We start from the raw sequence: 20,427 nt of genomic DNA, 5'->3' as shown, positions 1-20,427 counted from the left end.
TCTCCCATCCAATTTCCCAACCTCATCAAGCCTCAGGCTCATCTTTTGTTACCTGGACATCATCAAAACCCTAGCTCTAAGGCAAAAGATCAGTAGAGGCCTCTAAGTTAAGCCCCAAATGCAGTGATTTCCCTGTATTTCTGGCCTCAGATTTATTCCTTTACTTTATAGACAGCTAAGCCATGTTTTAAGAAAGAATATTTTTTATATTAATCCAGCCTTTGTAGGTGTCTCGTACTACGAGGGAGTTTTCTGAAAGGCTAGTCTAATAGTGTCTGAAAAGGGAATCGCACATGCTACCTCTAAAAAACACTGACCTTGATATCTCAGACATGCAAATCTACTAAGAAGAAGAAGCATCACCATGAAGCAATTTGTAAGGATTATTATCTATGAGGGATGAATGAACTATTTTCTATGAAATCTCATGAAATTTTGAGTAAGAAGATATCTCAGAGATTACCTCATCCAACATTGTCATCTTGAGTATTCCTATAACAGTTCAACAAATATTATTATGTTCCCACAATGTGCTGATTCTGTAGTAATCACTGAAAAACATACATAAGATTACGTCTTTGCCACGTGGGGTTGACGATTTGGTAAGGAAGGTAGACATCTTTCAGGATGGTGTGTAATTCCAACAACAGAGGTATTCACAACTATGGAACCATTGAAGAAGCATCTTAATTAATCAGGGAGGGATCAAGGAAGGCTCTCTGGAAGAATAATCATCTCATCTTAAAATTACAGTAGTACCAGCATGGTACTGGTGTAAAGGGAGAGACATGGATAAATGAAACAGACTAGAGAACCCAGAAATAAAACCATATAGCTATGACCAGCTGATTTTTGACAAAGCAGACAAAAATATACACTGGAGAAAGGACATCCTATTCAACAAATGGTGCTGGGAAAATTGGGTAACTGCATGCAGAGGAATTAAACAGGATCCCTATCTCTTGCCATATACAAAAATTAATTCAAGATGGATTAAAACTTAAATGTAAGGCATGAAACCATAAAAATTTTAGGAGAAAACATAGGAAAAACTCTTCTAGACATCAGCCTAAACAAAGAATTTATGACTAGGACACCAATAGCAAATACAGCAACAACAAAAATAAATAAATGGGACTTAATTAAATTAAAAAGTTTCTGCATGGCAAGAGATATAACCAACAGAGTAAATAGACAACCTACGGAATGGGAGAAAATATTTGCAAACTATGCATCCAACAAAGGACTAATATTCAGAATCTACAAAGAACTCAAACAAATCAGCAAGAAAAAACCAAACAACTCTACTAGAAAGTGGGCAAGGCTGGGTGCGGTGACTCACGTCTATAACCCTAGTACTTGGGAGGCCGAGGCGGGCGGATCGTTTGAGCTCAGGAGTTTGAGACCAGCCTTGGCAAGAGCGAGACTCCGTCTCTACTAAAAAAAATAGAAAGCAATTAGCTTGACAACTAAAAATACATAGAAAAAATTAGCCGGGCATGGTGGCACATGCCTGTAGTCCTAGCTTGTGACCAGGAGTTTGAGGTTGCTTGAGCTAGGCTGACGCCACGGCACTCTAGCCAGGGCAACAGAGTGAGAATCTGTCTCAAAAAAAAAAAAAAAAAAAAGAAAGTGGGCAAGGGACCTGAACAAACAAAAATAGACAAATGGCCAACAGACATAGAAAAAAATGCTCAACATCACTAATTATTACAGAACTGCAAACTGAAACCACAATGAGCTATCACCTTACCCCTATCAGAATAACCATTATTAGAAATCAAAGAACAATAGATGTTGGGGTGGATATGGTGAAAAAGAACATTTATACACCATTTGTGGGACTGCAAATTAGCACAACCTCTATGGAAAACAGTGTGGAGATTCCTCAAAGAACTAAAAGTGGACCTACCATTCAATCCAGCAATCCTCCTACTGGGTATGTACCCAAAGGAAAAGAAGTCATTTTATAAAAAAGACACCTGCACTTAAATGTTTATTGCAGCACAATTCACAATTGCAAAGATATGGAATCAGTCTAAGTGCCCATCAGTGAACAAGTGGATAAAGAAAATGTGGTATATATACACCATGGAGTACTACTCAGCCATAAAAAGGAATGAAATAGTCTTTTGCAGCAACTTGGATGTAATTGGATACTGTTACCCTAAGTGAAGTATCTCAGGAAAGGAAAAACAAATACCACATGTTCTCACTAATAAATGGGAGCTAAATGATGGGTATGCATGGTCATATAGTGGTGTAAAGGACATTGGAAACTCAGAATGGGGGAGGATAGGAGGGAAGTGAGAGATAAAAACTTACTTATTGGGTACAATGTATGCTACTCGTTATGGGCATACTAAAACCCCTGACTTAAGCATTATACAATTAATCCATGTAACAAGAACACTAGTACCCCTTTAATATTTTGAAATAAAAAAATTAAAGTAGTAGGAATTAGATGTGTGGAGGAGAAAGTAAAATGAAATTTCAAGAAGATGGAATAGGATGGGCAAATGTAAGCAAGTGTGAATCAGTCATACACGCTATGAATTACACCTAAAAGAACATATTAACTGCTTGTAAACTTATGTAGCATCTAAAATTTGTGAAGATGTGAATCCTGTGAAACATGTAGATGAATAAATATTAAAAGAGAAAAGATACTTTGAGATTCTTCTCCATACAAATAGGATATAATTAAATATGGTCAAGCTTGGTCTACCTTTCAATGAAAATGTCTAATTCTATACAAATTGACTCAAATGTTATTCACTTTAAATTTTTAAAAAATTAGAATAATCTTTTGAATTCACTAGCCAATTTAAGAAATTTTCGCTTTTAAATTCTTCTAAAATTGAGAGATGCATATCAAAATATTTAGGGGTGAACTGTTATGCTGTCTATACTTTAAGATAGCATAGCAAAAGATAAATTAGATGAAATAAATATTGGAAAATATTAAAATCTCTCAATTCTAGGTTATGGATATATTATAATATTCTGTTTTATTTCTGAAATTTTTTATAATAAAAAGAACATAAAAATGTTCCTAATGTTTATGAAAAATGGAAACATAAATGGAAATACCTAGTTATAAAACTATTCAAGTATTTAAAAACCAAAACCAAAATATAATTGATTGATCCTGGTTCTACTTCCAAGTATATGGTCACATTTTGCTACAAATAACTGAAGAACCAGAAAGAGAAAAAGTTAGATTCTCCAAATTTTTGATTGTTCTGTGTAAATATCATGGTTTGACAGGCTTCCTAATAATTAGTCTCTCATGGCACACACAAAGGATTACAGAGTTATAATTAATGGTGCTAACTTATAAAGGGAGATTGGTGAGCCATTAGTCAATTAATTAGTTTCTTGCCAAATAATAAAAGTATTTACTCACATAGGATAGAAATGAAGATCAAAGAAGATGCTAATTAAGATCTCTGTATTTTCTGGGTGAGGTCATGGCTTCCCCATTTTTTTTATCTTTTGTGAATATTCATCACTCTTTTTGTCAATGAGCCACCAGAGAAATAAACATGATCTATGTGTGGGTTTTCTGAATATTGGGAGGTGTGTCTGTGTATGTACATGTGTGGGGTGGTACCTTATAGGGAACTAGAAAACTGTCCCCTTTAGAGCATGAAGAAAAACAGCTTTTTCCATAGCAGTTTTTAAACTGCATAATTATAGGATAAATTGGACATTGGATTTTACACTTATATGAAGACCTTATTCCATCCTGAAACTAACTCTTATTAGAAAATAGCACGTGACATAACAGCATACATTTTAGAGGGACAACTAGTAACAGGAAAAAAAGAATGTGTTTCCAGGTCCAATTTATGTAGCTGTACAATAGATATCAGGCACATATTGATTAGACAGTTCAGATGTATAAAGGCATGTGACTTGTTAATGACAAAGTAAATGGAATGCTGTGGCTCTTTGACGGAATCCAGTGGGAGAGATTGATTCATCCCACTGTATAAACCAGAAGGAAAACAAACAAAAAGCAGGTAATGGGGGGAAAAGAGGCAAGTGGAGCTGTCCACCAGAAGCACAATGTGATGGGTTCCTGAATTGCTTGTGATATGTACAGTGCAGGCTTTTATTGTGTGAGCAAAGCAAGGCTGCTTCTGAGAAAATGTTCTCTTCTATGAGAAAAGTGTGGGCGAGGAAAGACATTTTCTTTTCTTATTGCTTCAGTGGTCCATGAAGCAAATCAAGTATTTGTGTCAGTGTGATATGGTGGATACTAAGAAGTGAATTTCAAGTTTATGCTGAATTCTTTTCTGTAGAAATGAGTGTTTGTGTGTGGTTCTATTATGCTGACTATTCAAAACTGAGCAAACAACTTGACAATATGAACATTAGCTAGAACAAAAATCATCAGCTACAGTTCGTGTAACTAGTAACTAAAAATGGAGAGAATTATAATGGCCAGTATTTGTGGTGGCAGAATAATGGCCCTCCAAAGATATCCACGCCCTAATATCTGGTATGGTGCCTCTATATGCTGTTATGTGGCAAAAGTGATTTTGAAGATGGAATTAAAGTTATAGACCTTAAAATGAGGAGGTGATTCTGTATTATCTGGGTGGGCACAATGTGATCACATGGCTTCTTAAAAATGGAAGAGGAAGGCAGAATCAAAGCTGGGACAGAAAAGGAGAGTGGAGGAGAGATTCAAAATACAAGGACTCCACTTGACTTGCTGACTTTCAAGATGGAAGTATGGGGGAACAAGCTAAGGAATGCAAGCAGCTTCTAGAAGTTGGGAACAGCCCTCAGCTGACAGCCAGCAAGGAAACACTGGCCTCATTTCTACAACTGCAAGGAACTGAATTCTGCCAACAGCCCAAATGAGCAAGGAGATGGATTCTCCCCTGCAGCCTCTGGAAAGGAGTGCAGCTCCGCCCAGCCTTTGACTTTGGCCTTGTGGGTCTATAAGCAGAGGTCCAACCAAGCCAACCCGACTACTGACCTATAGAAATAGTGAGAAAATAAATTTGTGTTACTTTAACCTGGTAAGTTTGTGGCAATTTGTTATAGTAGCAATAGAAAACTAATACGGCATTCACTGAAGGCATCTCCTTTTGGGAAGCTGGGGCATAACTTGGCTGACAGGCTGTCTTCAGGTCATCACTAATGGACAGGAGTCCTGAAGGGCACAAAGTATTGACGTTGAATTTCGTTAAGCCCCTACCAGGTGCCAGGCGCTGTTCCAGGAACACGGCTAAAGCATGAGACAAAACAGACAAAGATTCCCACCCTGAGGTTTCTCAAATCCTGTGGCTTGAGAAAACAATAATAATATAACATTTAATATTAGAAGGTGATGAGAAATCAGGGAAAAATATAGTAGGAAAAGAGAATAGGGAGTGCTTTGGGATGCAATATTAAATGGGAAGCATTTGCTCAGAGTTGACATTTGAGTACAAACCCGAAGGAGGTGAGAGAATAGCCCGAGGCTGTCTGGGGCACGGCATCCAAGTCCGGGAAGAGTGGACGGGGCCTGCGCACTGAGTTAGGGACAGAGACGGAGCCAGGGCAAGTCAGATGAGCCGGGAGAGAGGGCAGATCCTATAGGGCCCTCAGCCATGGTAAAAGCTTAGGCTTTTTGAGATGGGGTGCTGTGGGAAGACTTTAGGCTATCGTGTCAAGAATAAAGGAAAGGAGACTGTGAAGAAGGCTGGCTGTGCACCCCTTACCAACTTGTCTGAGCGTGGTGAAGCGAACACCCACGCACAGGACAAGTTACGTGAAGCAGGTTTGTTCCTGACAGACAGGCATCAGGGGACAACAGAGCCTGGGAGTCACCGGGCGCAGGTCTCTCAAGGCTCGGGAAAGCTGCCCAAGGCAGACGGGATCTCGACTGCGCATGTCCCACTTGCCTACAGCAAGGGGACCGTGGTTGGAGGGGCCACGGGGTGGGGGTGGCGGCCCAGAAAACAGCCCACCCCAGGTTCTGTACCTCAGGGAAGACAGGATGCACTGGGCTAAAGTGCTGAAGGATATCCTGTTTCTGGGAGGGACTGCAACAAAGCCGGGGCTGTTCCAGGCAGTTCCGCCTTTATCTCAGGATGTTTTGTTCCCAGTACATTCTATGGTTATTCTTGAGAACTATTACATGAGCAAAAGGGACGGGGAGAACTGGGTCTGTCCCATGCCACCCAGAGAACTGCCCCACAGAAGGCAAGAATGGAATTGGGGAGACTGTTGGAGATTGTTGCATCCATTCCGGCTGCGGAGGGGGTGACTGGGACTACCCTGGTGGCAGGGGAGGTTGTGAGAAGTGATGGGGTTCTGGACTCATCTTGAGAGGAGTAGAGCTTAGGAGAATTTTTTTTTTTGAGGTGAGTTTTAGACTCAAAGAAATTACTAAAATGACTGGTAAAAAGGTAAAGCTGAATCTTGAACCTTGCCTGCAAAGTGCAATGTTTTGTGTATATCGTGTTCTTTAACAGCAATTTTAAAAATCCAGTATAAAAATGTTGCTACAACTGTGATAGTTGGAGGAACTTTATTACAGAACTTGTTCACAATGACTTCCAATGTTTCTTATACATTAATTGCTATAACTACTATAACTAATATACTGAAATAATTTGAATATTTTTAATGTATACAAATAAAATGCTGCTATTAATGAGCCTTTGATGAAGTCAGGAAGATGAATTTTGTAACATTTGCATCATATCTATCCTATTCTAGTTTCCAAAACTACCAGTTTTTTTATATTTCACCACAGGCAGTGAGTTGAAATTTTGTATTTTGAATGCATTTGTTCTCTGCTTGATTTTTCTTTATTTGCTTTAAACTTTTTTTTTCCTCATCAGAAGGTAATTGTTTCCCAGAATGGGATGGACTCATTTGTTGGCCCAGAGGAACAGTGGGGAAAATATCGGCTGTCCCGTGTCCCCCTTATATTTATGACTTTAATCATAAAGGTATTGAATTTTTCTGAAATGATTAATTTGAAACAAATTTATTTATTTGTTTTTGTAATAGACTCTAAATGAACTGAGTAATCTCAGCGTCTTTCATGTCTTTACAGGAGTTGCTTTCCGGCACTGTAACCCCAATGGAACATGGGACTATATGCACAGCTTAAATAAAACATGGGCCAATTACTCAGACTGCCTTCGCTTTCTACAGCCAGATATCAGCATAGGAAAGGTAATGGAATGTTTGTATTTGTGAACCCCTAAGGGAAAGTAGAATAATATTTTTATGCAATTCTTGATTGTCAATTATTATACATTAAAAACCCTTTTATTTTATGACACGAGGATCATAAAAGATAAAAGCAATGTTGGGATCTTTTCAGATGCATATGAAACATTCTGGTATTTTTGTTAGGCTAGAGCTACCTGGCTGAGCTATTAATACATGCATATATACTTATATCTGTGTGTGTATTTATAATAGTACATTATGTTATATATACATTACATTATATTATGCTATATTATATTATGTCTAAAAATTCCAACAGGTAGTCAGCAACATGAATCACAATTTCTTCTTAGTTACCTAGAATGGTTATAGCTCCGCTCTATATTCCTGAAGGACCCCTGCACTTCACAGGTGCAGTTTCCATCTCAGAAGATTTGTCAGTAGGTGATTACATTAGTACATGAAAGATTAAAGTTGTAGGATTAAAGAGGAGCAAGGGGCATCTCATAAAATTTCCGGCACAATACATTAATTTCACAGATATGAGTCAACTGAGAACCAGAGATTTAAGTGTCAGTCAGAATGACATCACTCGCTGATGGCAGGGTTTAAAGCAGAGCCTGATGTCCTAATTTTACATCAGCACTGTTTCAAGCATAGCAATCATATATAAACTTCGCGAAATTCTAGAGAGTTATTTTTAAAGTTGTATATAGTATTTTAAAAGTTGTGTTTAACGTCATTTCACTGAGACCTCGTGAGCAAAAATGCATGAAGATATATGATGCTAAGTGAATATGATAAATTGGTGTATAAATGATTTTTATGAGCACCCTGAGAACAGTCCATCATACAAAAACTCTCCCCCAAATAGACATTTTTCTTTATGCCTGGTGATTTTTTGTGGGGAAGTGGAGAGGGAGAAGTGGTGAGTTAAAGGTTTCTTTGTTCAATTTTACATTAATAATCAGAAAGAACTTCCTTTCTTAATTTCTTCTTTTCTAACACAAAGCACTACCCTCTTAATGAGCTTTTGAGTAATTTGCTGAAAGACCTTCAGTTTTGTGTTTCATCATTGAAAGCTTCTTGGATAAAATTAGTCAATATGAGGAGATTGTCAGATACTTTATAATACACTAATGCCAACACTGAGTTAATATAACATGCTTCAAAATATTAATAATTTCAATCTCATTGACAGAAATAAGCATTCATTGATATATTTTAGTGTGCTCTGTGATGATTTTTATTTGTACACTAAATTATGAGAAATACAAGTTTTTCATAGTTGTTAAATGGCCATTAAATTAAATTATGGTTTTATTTATACTGAACTCTAATTTTATAACCATTCTTTGTGATTACGGTATATTCTAAGAATCAAAATAACCAAAAGATGGTTAATATACCAGAGATATGCACTATTTCATATAAAATGATTTAAAAGTTAATTAAAATTTGAGTTTTGTTAGCATAAATAATTTAATTTTATCTTCTTAATTAAAAACACAAAAAGGGTTTTCTATTGTTTACAACCTTTAAGCAATAATTTGAGAAAACTCAAGAAAATTAAATATCTTCTAATAAGAAAACTAGATATCTCCTGAAGTTTTGATATACTGTAGGGAGAAATTATTTATTTATGAGGTATAAATTATTAATGGTTATAATGAGACTTTTTTATAAGGAAGGAAAAGCAAAAAACTAAAAATATGTGTATTTAGAATAAATGAATAAATAAATTTCTCTATTGGGAAAATAAGACTTAGATATTTTTTTCCCTAAATAATTTCCATATCATTGGCTTGGCAAAATGAGGTAATTATTTCAATAAAAAGAAGAAAAGGAAACCTAGTGATAGGTTACAAGGTTATTAAGTTTTTTAGTATATGATAGTTAAGACAGTAGCAGACTGTATAAATTACCATATAATATATCTCATGTCTAAAGGCTAGATGCACTTTTGGAAAGCAATTTAGCAATATATATTAAAAAAACCTCGAAGGGGTCATGTCCTTTGATCTTATAATTTTACTTCTAAGATCAAGCATAAGGATTTGGAATGGGAGAACTGAATGGAAAAAATGTTTACTGAACAAATAATTTCAAAGAATTTAAATTTCCAATGAAGAGCTGGTTAAATAAGCTCAGATATATATATTAGAGAGTTTGCTGCCTTGGGAAATTTTTTGTTATACGATTAACTGAAAAAAATTCAGGAATAAACTTGTGTATAAATTGAGAATGAAAATGATTAAAACAATAGGAATTGATGCATAGAAATAGGAAATAGAATGAAAAGAAATACATGAAGTGCTAACTGTTTTTTTTTTTTTTTTGGTTGGTGAGAATTTGGGAGATTTTTTTCTCTTTTTTGTTATATTTTACACATTATCCAAATATTTTCTATAAAAAGCTTTAATATTTTATTAAAAGAAAATAATATGTAGTAAGTAACATTTTAAAAAAAGGAACAAAAGGCAAAATCTTCTGCTTCCAGTTAGAATGTGGGTAGTTGGAACAATAAGTTGGGTAAAATGTGAAACCAATAATTTGTAAAAATCCATCAGTGAGCCGAGGATGCCAAGAAATTTAAATGAACTAAATTCCAGAAATGGGCAAACCTTTCCTGTGAGAGAAGAGACCCATGGCTGCATTTATCCCTAGGACCACAGTAGAAGGGGAGCAACCAAGTCATAGAAGGGAATAAAAAGAAGAGAGTCAAGCTTTTATTTTTTTATTTTTATTTTTTTTAATTCATATCTAATATTTTAATGTTTTATTTTTAACCCACACAGGCTTGGCCATTATTTTTATAGTAATTTATGTTTACTACGTCTTTACCAACATTCATTCTTTTTTTTTTTCTTTCAGCTCATCATGGGGGTACAGGTTATATACATTGTCCATGAGTCAAGATTTTAAACCAACTTTTAACAGACAAGGGCTGGCATAGGGCTTAGAACTCCAAGGAGTGTGCCCTAGTCACAGTGAGCTATTTATCCACCAGCCAGTTCTTTCCTGTTGGGCCTTCACCGAGTGAATGGAGGCAGTATGCCAAAGTCTGAAGGTGCTGGGAGAGCTAAGAATAATCCCTCCAGATGTGCATAGGCCTCTCCCAGAATGAAAAGCAACAGTTTGCAGAAGGCATGGATCAGAACTGAGGAGCTGACAGACATCACTTGAGGCCCTTGGGGCCTTCACTAAGTGCATGACTGCTGCATCCCATTGGCCAGGGGAAGGGCAGGGAAGCCCAGAGAAATCCCCTAGAGATGCACAGGTCTCATTGAGAGCAAGGCAGCTGCCTGACAAAGGAGAGCTGAGAAAGATCTCTCCTAGGCACACGGAGCCTTCATCTAAAGGAAGGCAGTGGCTAATTGAAGACTGTGGCAGATCAACAGGGTAGGCTGAAATTTGCTGAGATGCAGAAAGACTGGGGAAGAGCTAGACAGTAAAGTGAAGTCCCCAGCAACTAAAAAAGAGGGTGGATAATTCCAAAGGAAAGAGTTCTTCTGCGGCTTTAAAAGCTGCCAGGTGGACTAAAACCCATATAACAGCCCCCTGCAGGCTGCTGCTGTTCAGATCTCAAGGTTTGCTGAAGAAAAAGCCTTGACTCCATTCTCAAAACCTAAACCCAGGGTAAAAAGAATCTAAAAAAGCAAAATTACAACAAATCCCAGCCCTCCTTTAATGATGGAGTAATTCAGCCTCCTTCCCTAGGCAGCCTGACAGAAAAGAGGCCTGCTCTTTTTTGGAGGGGAGTAAATATTATGTATTTCAGTCCTTACTATTCTGTTACTGACAATGCCTATAAGGTAATAAAAAAAGGCAGGGACCCAAAATCAAGATTAAAAATAAGAGTAGAAGAAGAGATGATCCAGATGTTGGACTTTGCAGATGATGACTTAATAATAACTACTATAAATATGTTAGTTAATTTAGTGAAAAAGATGCATGAAACAGAAGGAAAAATCAGCAGAGAAATGAAAACTTTAAAAATGAACCAAAAGGAAGTCCTAGAACTGAAAACTACAATATAAAAATGAAGAATTCATCTGATATGCTCAACAGTAGATGGAACATAGCATGATAGTTTGTAAACTTGAAGAAAGATCAATAGCATTACTCAATTGAAGCACTAACAGAGTAAAACAAATTATAAAACTGAACCATTTGAGACATGTAAGACAATATTTAACTGTCTACCGTGAAATTAGAGGTAAAGAGAAAGAGAATGTGATCCAAATAGTGTTCATAGAACCCGTTAGTTGCCACTCCCCTCTACATCCTTCCGCCTTGGTTAATTTCCAGAGTTTTACTTCCCTCTGTGCACATGGGTGCTCATTGGTTAGTTCCAATTTAATAGTGAGTTCATGTGGTGTTTGTTTTTCCATTCTTGAGATGCTTCACTTAGGAAAATGGTCTCCAGTTCCATCCAGATTGTTGCAAAAGGTATTAATTCATCTTTTTATGGCTGAGTAGTACTACAGTGTATACATATACCACATTTTATTGATCCACTCATGAATTGATGGGCATAAATTGATGTCTTGATTCCACACCTTTGCAGTTGTGAATTGTGCTGCTAAAGACATCTGAGTGCAGGTGTCTTTTTGATGAAAAGTCTTTTTTTCCTTTGGGTAAATACCCAATAGTGGGATTCCTGGATCCAATGGTAGATCTACTTTTAGTTCTTTGAGGACTCTCCATAGTGTTTTCCATAGAGGTTGTACTAATTTGCAGTCCCACCAAGAGTGTATAAGCATTCCTTTCTCTCTGCATCCATGCCAGCATCTCTTGTTTTTGGAGTTTTTGATAAATGCCATTCTAACTGATAATTAGTGATGTTGAGCATTTTTTTAATATGTTTATTGTCATTTGTCTTTCCTCTTCTGAGAAGCTCCTGTTCATGTCTTTTGCCCACTTTTTAATAGGGTTGTTTTCTTTTTTCTTGCTGATTTGCTTGAGTTCTTTGTAAATTCTGGTTATTAGCCCTTTATTGGATGTGTAGCTTGAGAATATTTTCTCTCATTCTGTAAGTTGTCTATTTGCTCTGTTGATTGTTTCCTTAGCTGTGCAGAAACTTTTTAGTTTAATCAAATCCCATTTTTAAATTTTTGTTGTTGCCATGATTGCCATTGGGGTATTCCTTATGGAAGCAAGGACTGGCAGGAAGGAATGAGGAGTACCAAAATAGGTAAATATATGGATAAAAATGAAAGACTAAAAAGAAAAACTATATATCTAGGCATATTTATTGCTATATTTATTTTATCTTTATATCTATAATTTAATTAAAAAGTCTATTGGCTGCATAAAGCAAACACAATGGCCTGAATATCCTTGTTAAATATAAATATAAAAATCCTCATCAAAATACTAATAAACTGAATCAACATCACAGTAAAAGGATCATTCGCAATGGTGCTCCTGTCTTGGGTGCATAGATATTAAGAATTGTTAAGTCTTCTCATTGGATTTTTCCTTTCACCATTATATAGTGACCATCTTTGTCTTTCTTTACTTTTGCTATTTTAAAATTTATGCTGTTTGAAATCAGAATTGCTACCCCCACACTCTTTTGGTTTCCATTTGACTGAAAGTTTGTTTTCCAACCCTTGACCTTGAGTCTGAAAGCATCTTTGTGGGTTAGATGCATTTCCTGGAGACAGTAGATATTTGGCTTATAATGTTTTATCCACTCAGCCAGTCTATGTCTCTTCAAAGGACAATTCAAGCCATTCACATTTACTGAGAGGATTGATATTTGGGGTAGATTTCTGTTCATATTGTTGGGTAAGTTCTTATTGTTTTGTTTTACCTCTTAAGCCATTGTGGAGTCTGGGTTCTGGGCTCTAACTCTTGAGTGTTTTTGATTTCGTGGGTGTCTATTGCGCTGTTCAGTGTGTAATGCAGGTCTGAGTACTTCCTGCAGAACAGGTCTAGTCTTCACAAATATCACCAGTGATTGTTTGTCTGGGGCAGTCTTTATTTCTCCCTCACAGATGCACTGGTTATGTATGTACCATGGAATATTATTTAGCAACAAAAAAGAACAAACTATTGATATGTGTAACAACTTGGATGGATCCTAAGGGTATTACTCTCAGTGAAAAAGGCCAATCTTAAACAGTCCCATACTATGTGATTTCACTTATATAACATTTATGAAATGAAAAAAAATTATAATAGAGATGGAAAACATTAATAATTGCCAGGTGCTTGGGATGGTGGGAGGAGTAAGGGAGGTGGCAATGCAAAGGAACAGCACAAGGGAGAACTCTGTGCTGGTGGAATAGTTCTGTATCTTGGTTACAGTGATGGTTACATAATGTACATATGTGATAAAAATGACATAGAACTGTAAATATACACATTGCATTGATATCAAATTCCTGGTTTTGATATTTTAGTAAAATTATGTAAGATGTAAGCACTGGAGGATACTGGGTGAAGGGTACATGGGACCTTTCTTACTACATTTTCCACTTCTTGTGAGTCTATAATTATTTTAAAATAAAACAAAAATTAAACAGGAGCAAACCATTTATACATGTAACAATATGGATGAGTATCAAAAACAGTATGTTGACAAAAGGAGCTTTTACTATACTGTATAATTCTAAGACATTTAAGAACAGTCAAGAAGTATATAAAGTACGTGAACAGGGAAAGCTAATCCATGATGACAGAAATTGGAACAGTGATTACCTGGGCGTAGATGGTTGGTGGTTTTTTGACTAGCAAGGGGCACAAATGAACTTGGTTTGTCAAGACCCATCAGAATGTTCATGTAAGATCTATACATTTTATTACATGTAAATTACTCAAAAAAGTTAAAGAAAACTAGAAATAATATTCCAAAAATGATCTTTTTTTTTATCTTTTTTTTTTTTTTTTACCAGTTTCCTGGTGAAATAGTCCTAAAACATATGTGACTATCTCTTCCCTACAGCAAGAATTCTTTGAACGTCTGTCTGTAATGTACACTGTTGGCTACTCCATTTCCTTTGGTTCCTTGGCTGTGGCTATTCTCATCATTGGTTACTTTAGGTGAGTGACTCCCAGTGCCTTCTGGGAGTTCTGTTCCTATCCATAAAAGACATATAGGTCTCACAATCTGTGCCTCCAAATATTTTTCCCAAATGCAAGTTTTTTAATTCAGCCTAATGTTATTATATTGTTTTACAGTTCATTTATCATGACAAATTCAGGGTTTTTTCATTTAAAAACTGAAAGCATCTTTTAGTTATCTTAAAGTATACGCTACCTTATTGTTGATTATAGTCACTTTGTTGTGTTATCAAATGTTGTTCATTCTATCTAACTATATTTTTGTGCCCATTAACCACATACTAATTTTTTAAAAAAGTATCAAAGCAGTATGAAAAAAACCTTCAAGCCAATAGGTATGCATTGCAGTGTATTTGTTTGCAAAATGGTACAGCATAGAGTTGAATGAACTACAAACATTTTCTTTCAGGAGATAATGACTTATTTCACTTTTCCCAGATGATTTTGCCTTCATTGGACAAAAAAATCATCTTAAATAATCTTCAAAATTATGTGATAGAAGCACATAAAGAAATAGTTTTTATTGCTTTTGCTGTGATTTATTTTTTATTCACTTAAAACTTGTGTCCAATTCCATTCAGCTTAATCTGAATCAATACAAAACTTTGATCAACCAATATAGTCAGCCCTCTGTGTCTGAAGGTTCTCCATCTCCAGATTCAACCAACTGCAGATCAGAAATGTTTGGGAAAAAAGTGGGTGGCTGTATCTGTACTGAACATGTACAGACTTTATTTTTTTGCCATTATTCTCTAAACAATATAGTATAACAATGATTTATTAATACATAGCATTCACATTGTATTAGGTATTATGAGCAATTTAGAGATGATTTAAAGTATATGAGAGGATGTGCATATGTTATATGCAAATACTACACTATTTTATATAAGAAACTTGAGTATCTGCAGATTTTGGTATCCATGTGGGGTTCTGGAACAAATCCCTGGGGAGAGGGTAGGCTGACCAGTAGTGGTAGTGGTGGATACTGGGTGTCTTTCCCCATTTCTCATTTTATACAGATCTAAATAGCGAATGTTTCTCTCCATAGACGATTGCATTGCACTAGGAACTATATCCACATGCACTTATTTGTATCTTTCATGCTGAGAGCTACAAGCATCTTTGTCAAAGACAGAGTGGTCCATGCTCACATAGGGGTAAAGGAGCTGCAGTCCCTGATAATGCAGGATGACCTACAAAATTCCTTTGAAGCACCTACTATAGACAAATCACAATATGTAAGTGTTTTCACCATTTTCTCTTGTTACTGATTTGTATAACATTACAAATAAGTAAAATTTTAGTGGGTACTAGATATGCATTAACTTGTTTTTGCTTACCTGATCTCTGAACTAAAATAGACTACCAATTTGTATAGTGATGATTGTTCCCTCAATTCTGCCCTCTCATGTCTAATCACTCATCACTGTAGATGATTAAAAGTGCTTGGATTCTTTCCTCAAGAACATTCTGGAATGGAAACTGCCAAAAACACATGATTGGAATGGCATTTGATGTATGGACCATAGAAACTGTCATGGTTTACCACTTTCAAAAGTAAAAACTCGTCAGTAAAACCAGAAACTTGATATTTAAAACCCCACAATATTTAGTTCCTTTATTGTAGACTCAAAGCCTTGTTCCAATATAAAATTTTGTGGTATTTGATTCTGCTCTTAAATGTCTTGGTGTTACTTAGTAAATAGAGTCACCCAATAATTCAGTTAATTAGATCATTGAAGCAATATATCTGGAAATTAGATATAGCATATTTATTGTCTTGATGGTACAAATCAATGCCCTGTCTGTATCTGTGCCTTTGCCCTGTAACTTTGTAGTCCCTGCTAATTCTGATTCTGGACTGGTTTTGTGACTTGCTTTACCCAATAGAAGGAAGTGGAAATGATGGTGAGTCAGTTGAGAGTAGAGTTCTATGAGTGAGGCTAGCCAAGATGCACTGAGCCCAGATCAGCAGAACCATCTAGCTAATCCCTACATTTATAAGACATGTTAAATGTTTATTGTTTTAAGTCACTAACTTTTGGGGCAGTTTGTTTTACAGCAATAGCTGCGTAAAAACGACCACAATAAAATAAATTCATGGTAGAATATGGGTAATATTTTTCTTGTTTGTGCTTTTCTATACTTTCCTAATTTTCTCTGATGATTGTATGTTATTTATATAAAGAGAAAAAAATTAAGAAAGTGATTTTTCGTAACTTCTAAAAGAAAAAACCGTATTTAAAAATAGAATCAAATTATATAGTCTTAAAAAATGCTACGTTAAATAATTTTGTTCTGGTCTCTCAACAATCTTGGCCATTCTATGTATAGGAGAACTTTTAGACTATTAAAAAAAAAACCCTGAAGAATTGTTTTTTAATGGTCTAATGTTGGCATCCAGTACAATGAAGAATTCTAACATGATGCAATTCTGGTTTATTTGTAACAGATCGGGTGCAAGATTGCTGTTGCGATGTTTATTTACTTCTTGGCTACAAACTACTATTGGATCCTGGTGGAAGGTCTCTACCTACATAGTCTAATCTTTGTGGCTTTTTTTTCGGACACGAAATACCTGTGGGGCTTCACCTTGATAGGCTGGGGTAAAGCATTACCTTTCCTTTTAAACTGGATTATGGATTTGAGGACTTTCTGTCTTGCCCATCATTAGCATTCCCGCAGCCATTTTCCTGAAATAATCCCTCTTATCATTACTCCCCCCTTTCTCTTTCATTGTTCTATTTTTAGATGAAAATTATTAAGATCAAGTCTATAATCCTCCTAGCAGTAACAAACTTTTCAAGTTGAATTTATGGTTAGTGTTCTTAGGCCAGATTCTTGACAGGATTCTTTGGAGGAAATGCGAGAGAACACTTTGTTGGCCAGACATATTTAGAACTGATATGCTCATGTCATATGTCAGTGTTCTGCTTTATCAATAATTTCAAATTAAAAATTGTCATTTTTTAATTTCTAAGCTATAATGACATATCTTTGATTTGTATTTCTAGGTCATATGATGAGAATGCCAGAAAGGCATTTATAGGACTGTCTTGACTGCATTTAGCACATACAAATTACAAACTGATTATGTGGATTTACCATGTCTTTCAGAAGGAAATCGTTCAAATTACTTTTGGCATAAGTAATTTAAAAAAAAGGATATTTAGCTCACATCCCAGAAATGACTTATCAGTACTGGAGTGATTACTACATTAGACACTAACTCAATGTGATACAGAGAAAATAAATTGCTTGTTAAAACTTAAGGGGAACGCCTGGCAAGGTGGCTCATGCCTGTAATCCTAGCACTCTGGGAGTTTGAGGTGGGAGGATCCTTTGAGCTCAGGAGTTCGAGACCAGCCTGAGGAAGAGCGAGAGCCTGTCTCTACTAAAAATAGAAAAAGCAGCTGGGCGTTGTGGTGTGCACCTGTAGTACCAGCTACTCCGAGGCTGAGGCAGGAGGATCACTTAAGCCTAGGAATTTGAGGCTGCAGTGAGCTAGACTGACACCACTGCTTTCTACCCAGGGCAAGAGAGTGAGAATCTGTCTCAAAAAAAAAAAAAAAATTAAAGGGAATTAAAACTTGCATGTAGTTAAAATTGAGAAGAGTCTGAAAATGAACAATTGCAGATCTCAATTTCTATTTTAATATTTAAGTTATGAGGTGCTCAGCATAGGAAAAAAATTCACTAAGTAGCTCTAGATGAAATTTGAAGGTTTTTTTTTCCCTCCAAAATAAGAATATTCCTTTGCCTGTTTTGCCTTAATATTTTTTCAACATTTGAAATGTGAAGTAAGGAATATTGAATTTCCTGCTAGCTAATTAATAACCTTTAAGAAGACAAAGGATCAATTTGCTGTTATATTTCATTTATTATGAAATAGTAATTATCACAAAGTTTTATTTCTGAAGGCAGCTCATCTGTTTTAAGGCTTTCTCTTATCTTTGACCAGCAGTTACTAAAAATAAAAAAGATATATTTTAGAGCACTTTGGATTTTTCCCTGACAGTTCTTAGTAGTTTGCTTTCAAATCAAAATTTTATCTGTGCACCCACATAATTACGAGAAGTTTGTAAAGATACTGATAGAAAATTCAACAATGAGTGTAGACATTTGTTTGTTTGAGTTATATTTTATTTTTTAAAATTTCTCCATCATTGCTCATACTTGTAATAAGTTCTTTTTTCTCTATTTACTTTCTGGTTTGATAGCTAACTGGCGCAGGCCTCCCATCAAGTCTATTTGGGCTGTATCACTCAGTTTGTCCTTCCTTAGAGTCAGGAGTTTGTCCTCCTGAAACCCAGGGAACTAGTTTTCAAAACTTTCTATGAAAAAGAAAATACAAAATACAAAATAGTGAGCTTATATGCAAGTATGGGTTTCTTATCTTTCTCTACAACTTTTATTAATTTGGCCACAAAAATTTTGGAATTGGAATGACAACAAAATAGACAAGCATCATGGCTTGAAATTTTCATTTTATGGATCATCCATTTAGCAGTGAATATAGTTTAAATGCAGAGATATGTGTTAAAGTTCCCCGTACAAGAAGCATGCATTCTGACCCTTTAGGTTATTTTGTTTGTCTATTTGCTTGTCCTGACCATACGTATCATATTCAAAATTTTAAATTTATAAAACCTGTTCTTCACAAAATTTATTTACACTGACAGGTCTTATGAAAATAACTCAACTTTTAGTAAATGCATATATTGAGTAACATCTAAATTTATATATTAAATTTACTTAAGTTAACATTTAAGTTTAAAATAACATTCAAATTCCAAATATTTCCCTGTATTTATGTGTTCTGAATTATGTAATAATGTTATACTAAAATTGGTGATAAAAAATTCTTAAAGAGCCCCAAAGTGATTATCCATTTTATTACTCCATGGTTGTCTCTATGCTACTCTTGTGCATAAGAATCTTCTAAGAAGATGAGAAAAGCAATTTCATTAAGATGTGATGCCTATGTAATACATTTGATATAATTATCATCTAAAACATAATGCCAACTCAAGTACCATTAATTAATATTGTATAGAACATCATTCAGGAAATCGCCAGATCGTGAGATTGTAAAGGAAGCAGAAGATACTGATCTAAAAATGATAAAATGTGAAAATTTTGATCAAGAACAGACACTTTTGAAGATGGCCAAGACAGCAGAACAGCCAAGGGGCATATGTCGGGCCTTTTCTAGCCATGCTCTCAGAAGCAGCTGTTCCCTCCCCTTACATCGTGTTATTCTTATTTTTTCTTCTTAGCACTAATTGATAATTAAAGTTGTTTTATTAATTTTTCCTCCTTCACCAGAGCATAAGTTTCAGGGAAATGGGGATATTGTCTATTTATCTGTTCATTGTTTATCTCTTCTAGAACAATCCTTCACACATAAATAGGCACTTCATAAATGCTTAACGCATGAATGGTTAGACAGATGGAGAGAGAGAATATGTAGGCTGAACCTAAGAAATAACTAGAATTAGGTAGATCTGGTTTTACAAAAATTTCCTAGAACACAGAACTAGAGTAGATTAAAAAAGTAATTATATACAAACAGTAAATAAAATGGGAATATAGAATCATAAAATTAAACAATCATAAAGGCAGACTGAGGTTGAATTCAGTTGTTTAGATGGTCTCCTTGGTGACCATCTTGAATTCTTTATTATGAAATTGAATTCTTTATTATGAAATTCTTTATTATGGGTATAAATTTATTTTCATCTTTTTCTGAAATTTTTCTCTGAACCTATTTTTTGTTCACTTTGTTGCTAAGAAAGAATATCTACAACATTACAAATGTGTTTTTTAAAAGGTAAAGAATTTAATATTGTGCTTTATAAAAAATATTCTAAGCTATATTAAAATGATTTTTTCCTCCCTTTGTAAGATGCCTCCTAGTTTCTGAAGTGTTTTCATTATGGTCTCCATATAGCCTTTATTTTAACATCTTTTGTAAAGGCCTCATAATGAAAAGTCATCTGTTAAGTCTTTCAGTCCCCTATTGCATGTTTCATAAAAGTTATGGCTTATGATTTTTTTTGTGATGTCAGAGTCTAATCTACTGTAACATGAACTGAACAGTCAGTTTTTACTGGGAGGGCAGAGGACTCAAGATCAGTATAATGGGTTTGATGTTGT

The 20,427-nt window shown here is 35.3% G+C and overlaps 1 protein-coding gene across 1 annotated transcript in view; it reads left to right on the top strand.

Annotated features, from left to right (window-relative positions):
- Positions 1-20,427, top strand: part of PTH2R (parathyroid hormone 2 receptor) — a 101,565-nt gene that overhangs the window by 48,369 nt on the left and 32,769 nt on the right. Inside the window, exons 3-7 of the mRNA XM_045560149.1 lie at positions 6,852-6,962; positions 7,070-7,191; positions 14,147-14,244; positions 15,317-15,506; positions 16,721-16,874. Coding sequence (XP_045416105.1) covers positions 7,114-7,191; positions 14,147-14,244; positions 15,317-15,506; positions 16,721-16,874 — 520 coding nt within the window. The 5' untranslated portion in view covers positions 6,852-6,962; positions 7,070-7,113. The remainder of the gene's footprint in view (positions 1-6,851; positions 6,963-7,069; positions 7,192-14,146; positions 14,245-15,316; positions 15,507-16,720; positions 16,875-20,427) is intronic.

The sequence above is a fragment of the Lemur catta genome, chromosome 8 (genome assembly GCF_020740605.2).
Source record: "Lemur catta isolate mLemCat1 chromosome 8, mLemCat1.pri, whole genome shotgun sequence".
Lineage (NCBI taxonomy): Eukaryota > Metazoa > Chordata > Mammalia > Primates > Lemuridae > Lemur > Lemur catta.
Note: the sequence above shows the minus strand (reverse complement) of the source record. Positions and strands in the feature narration are given on the sequence as shown.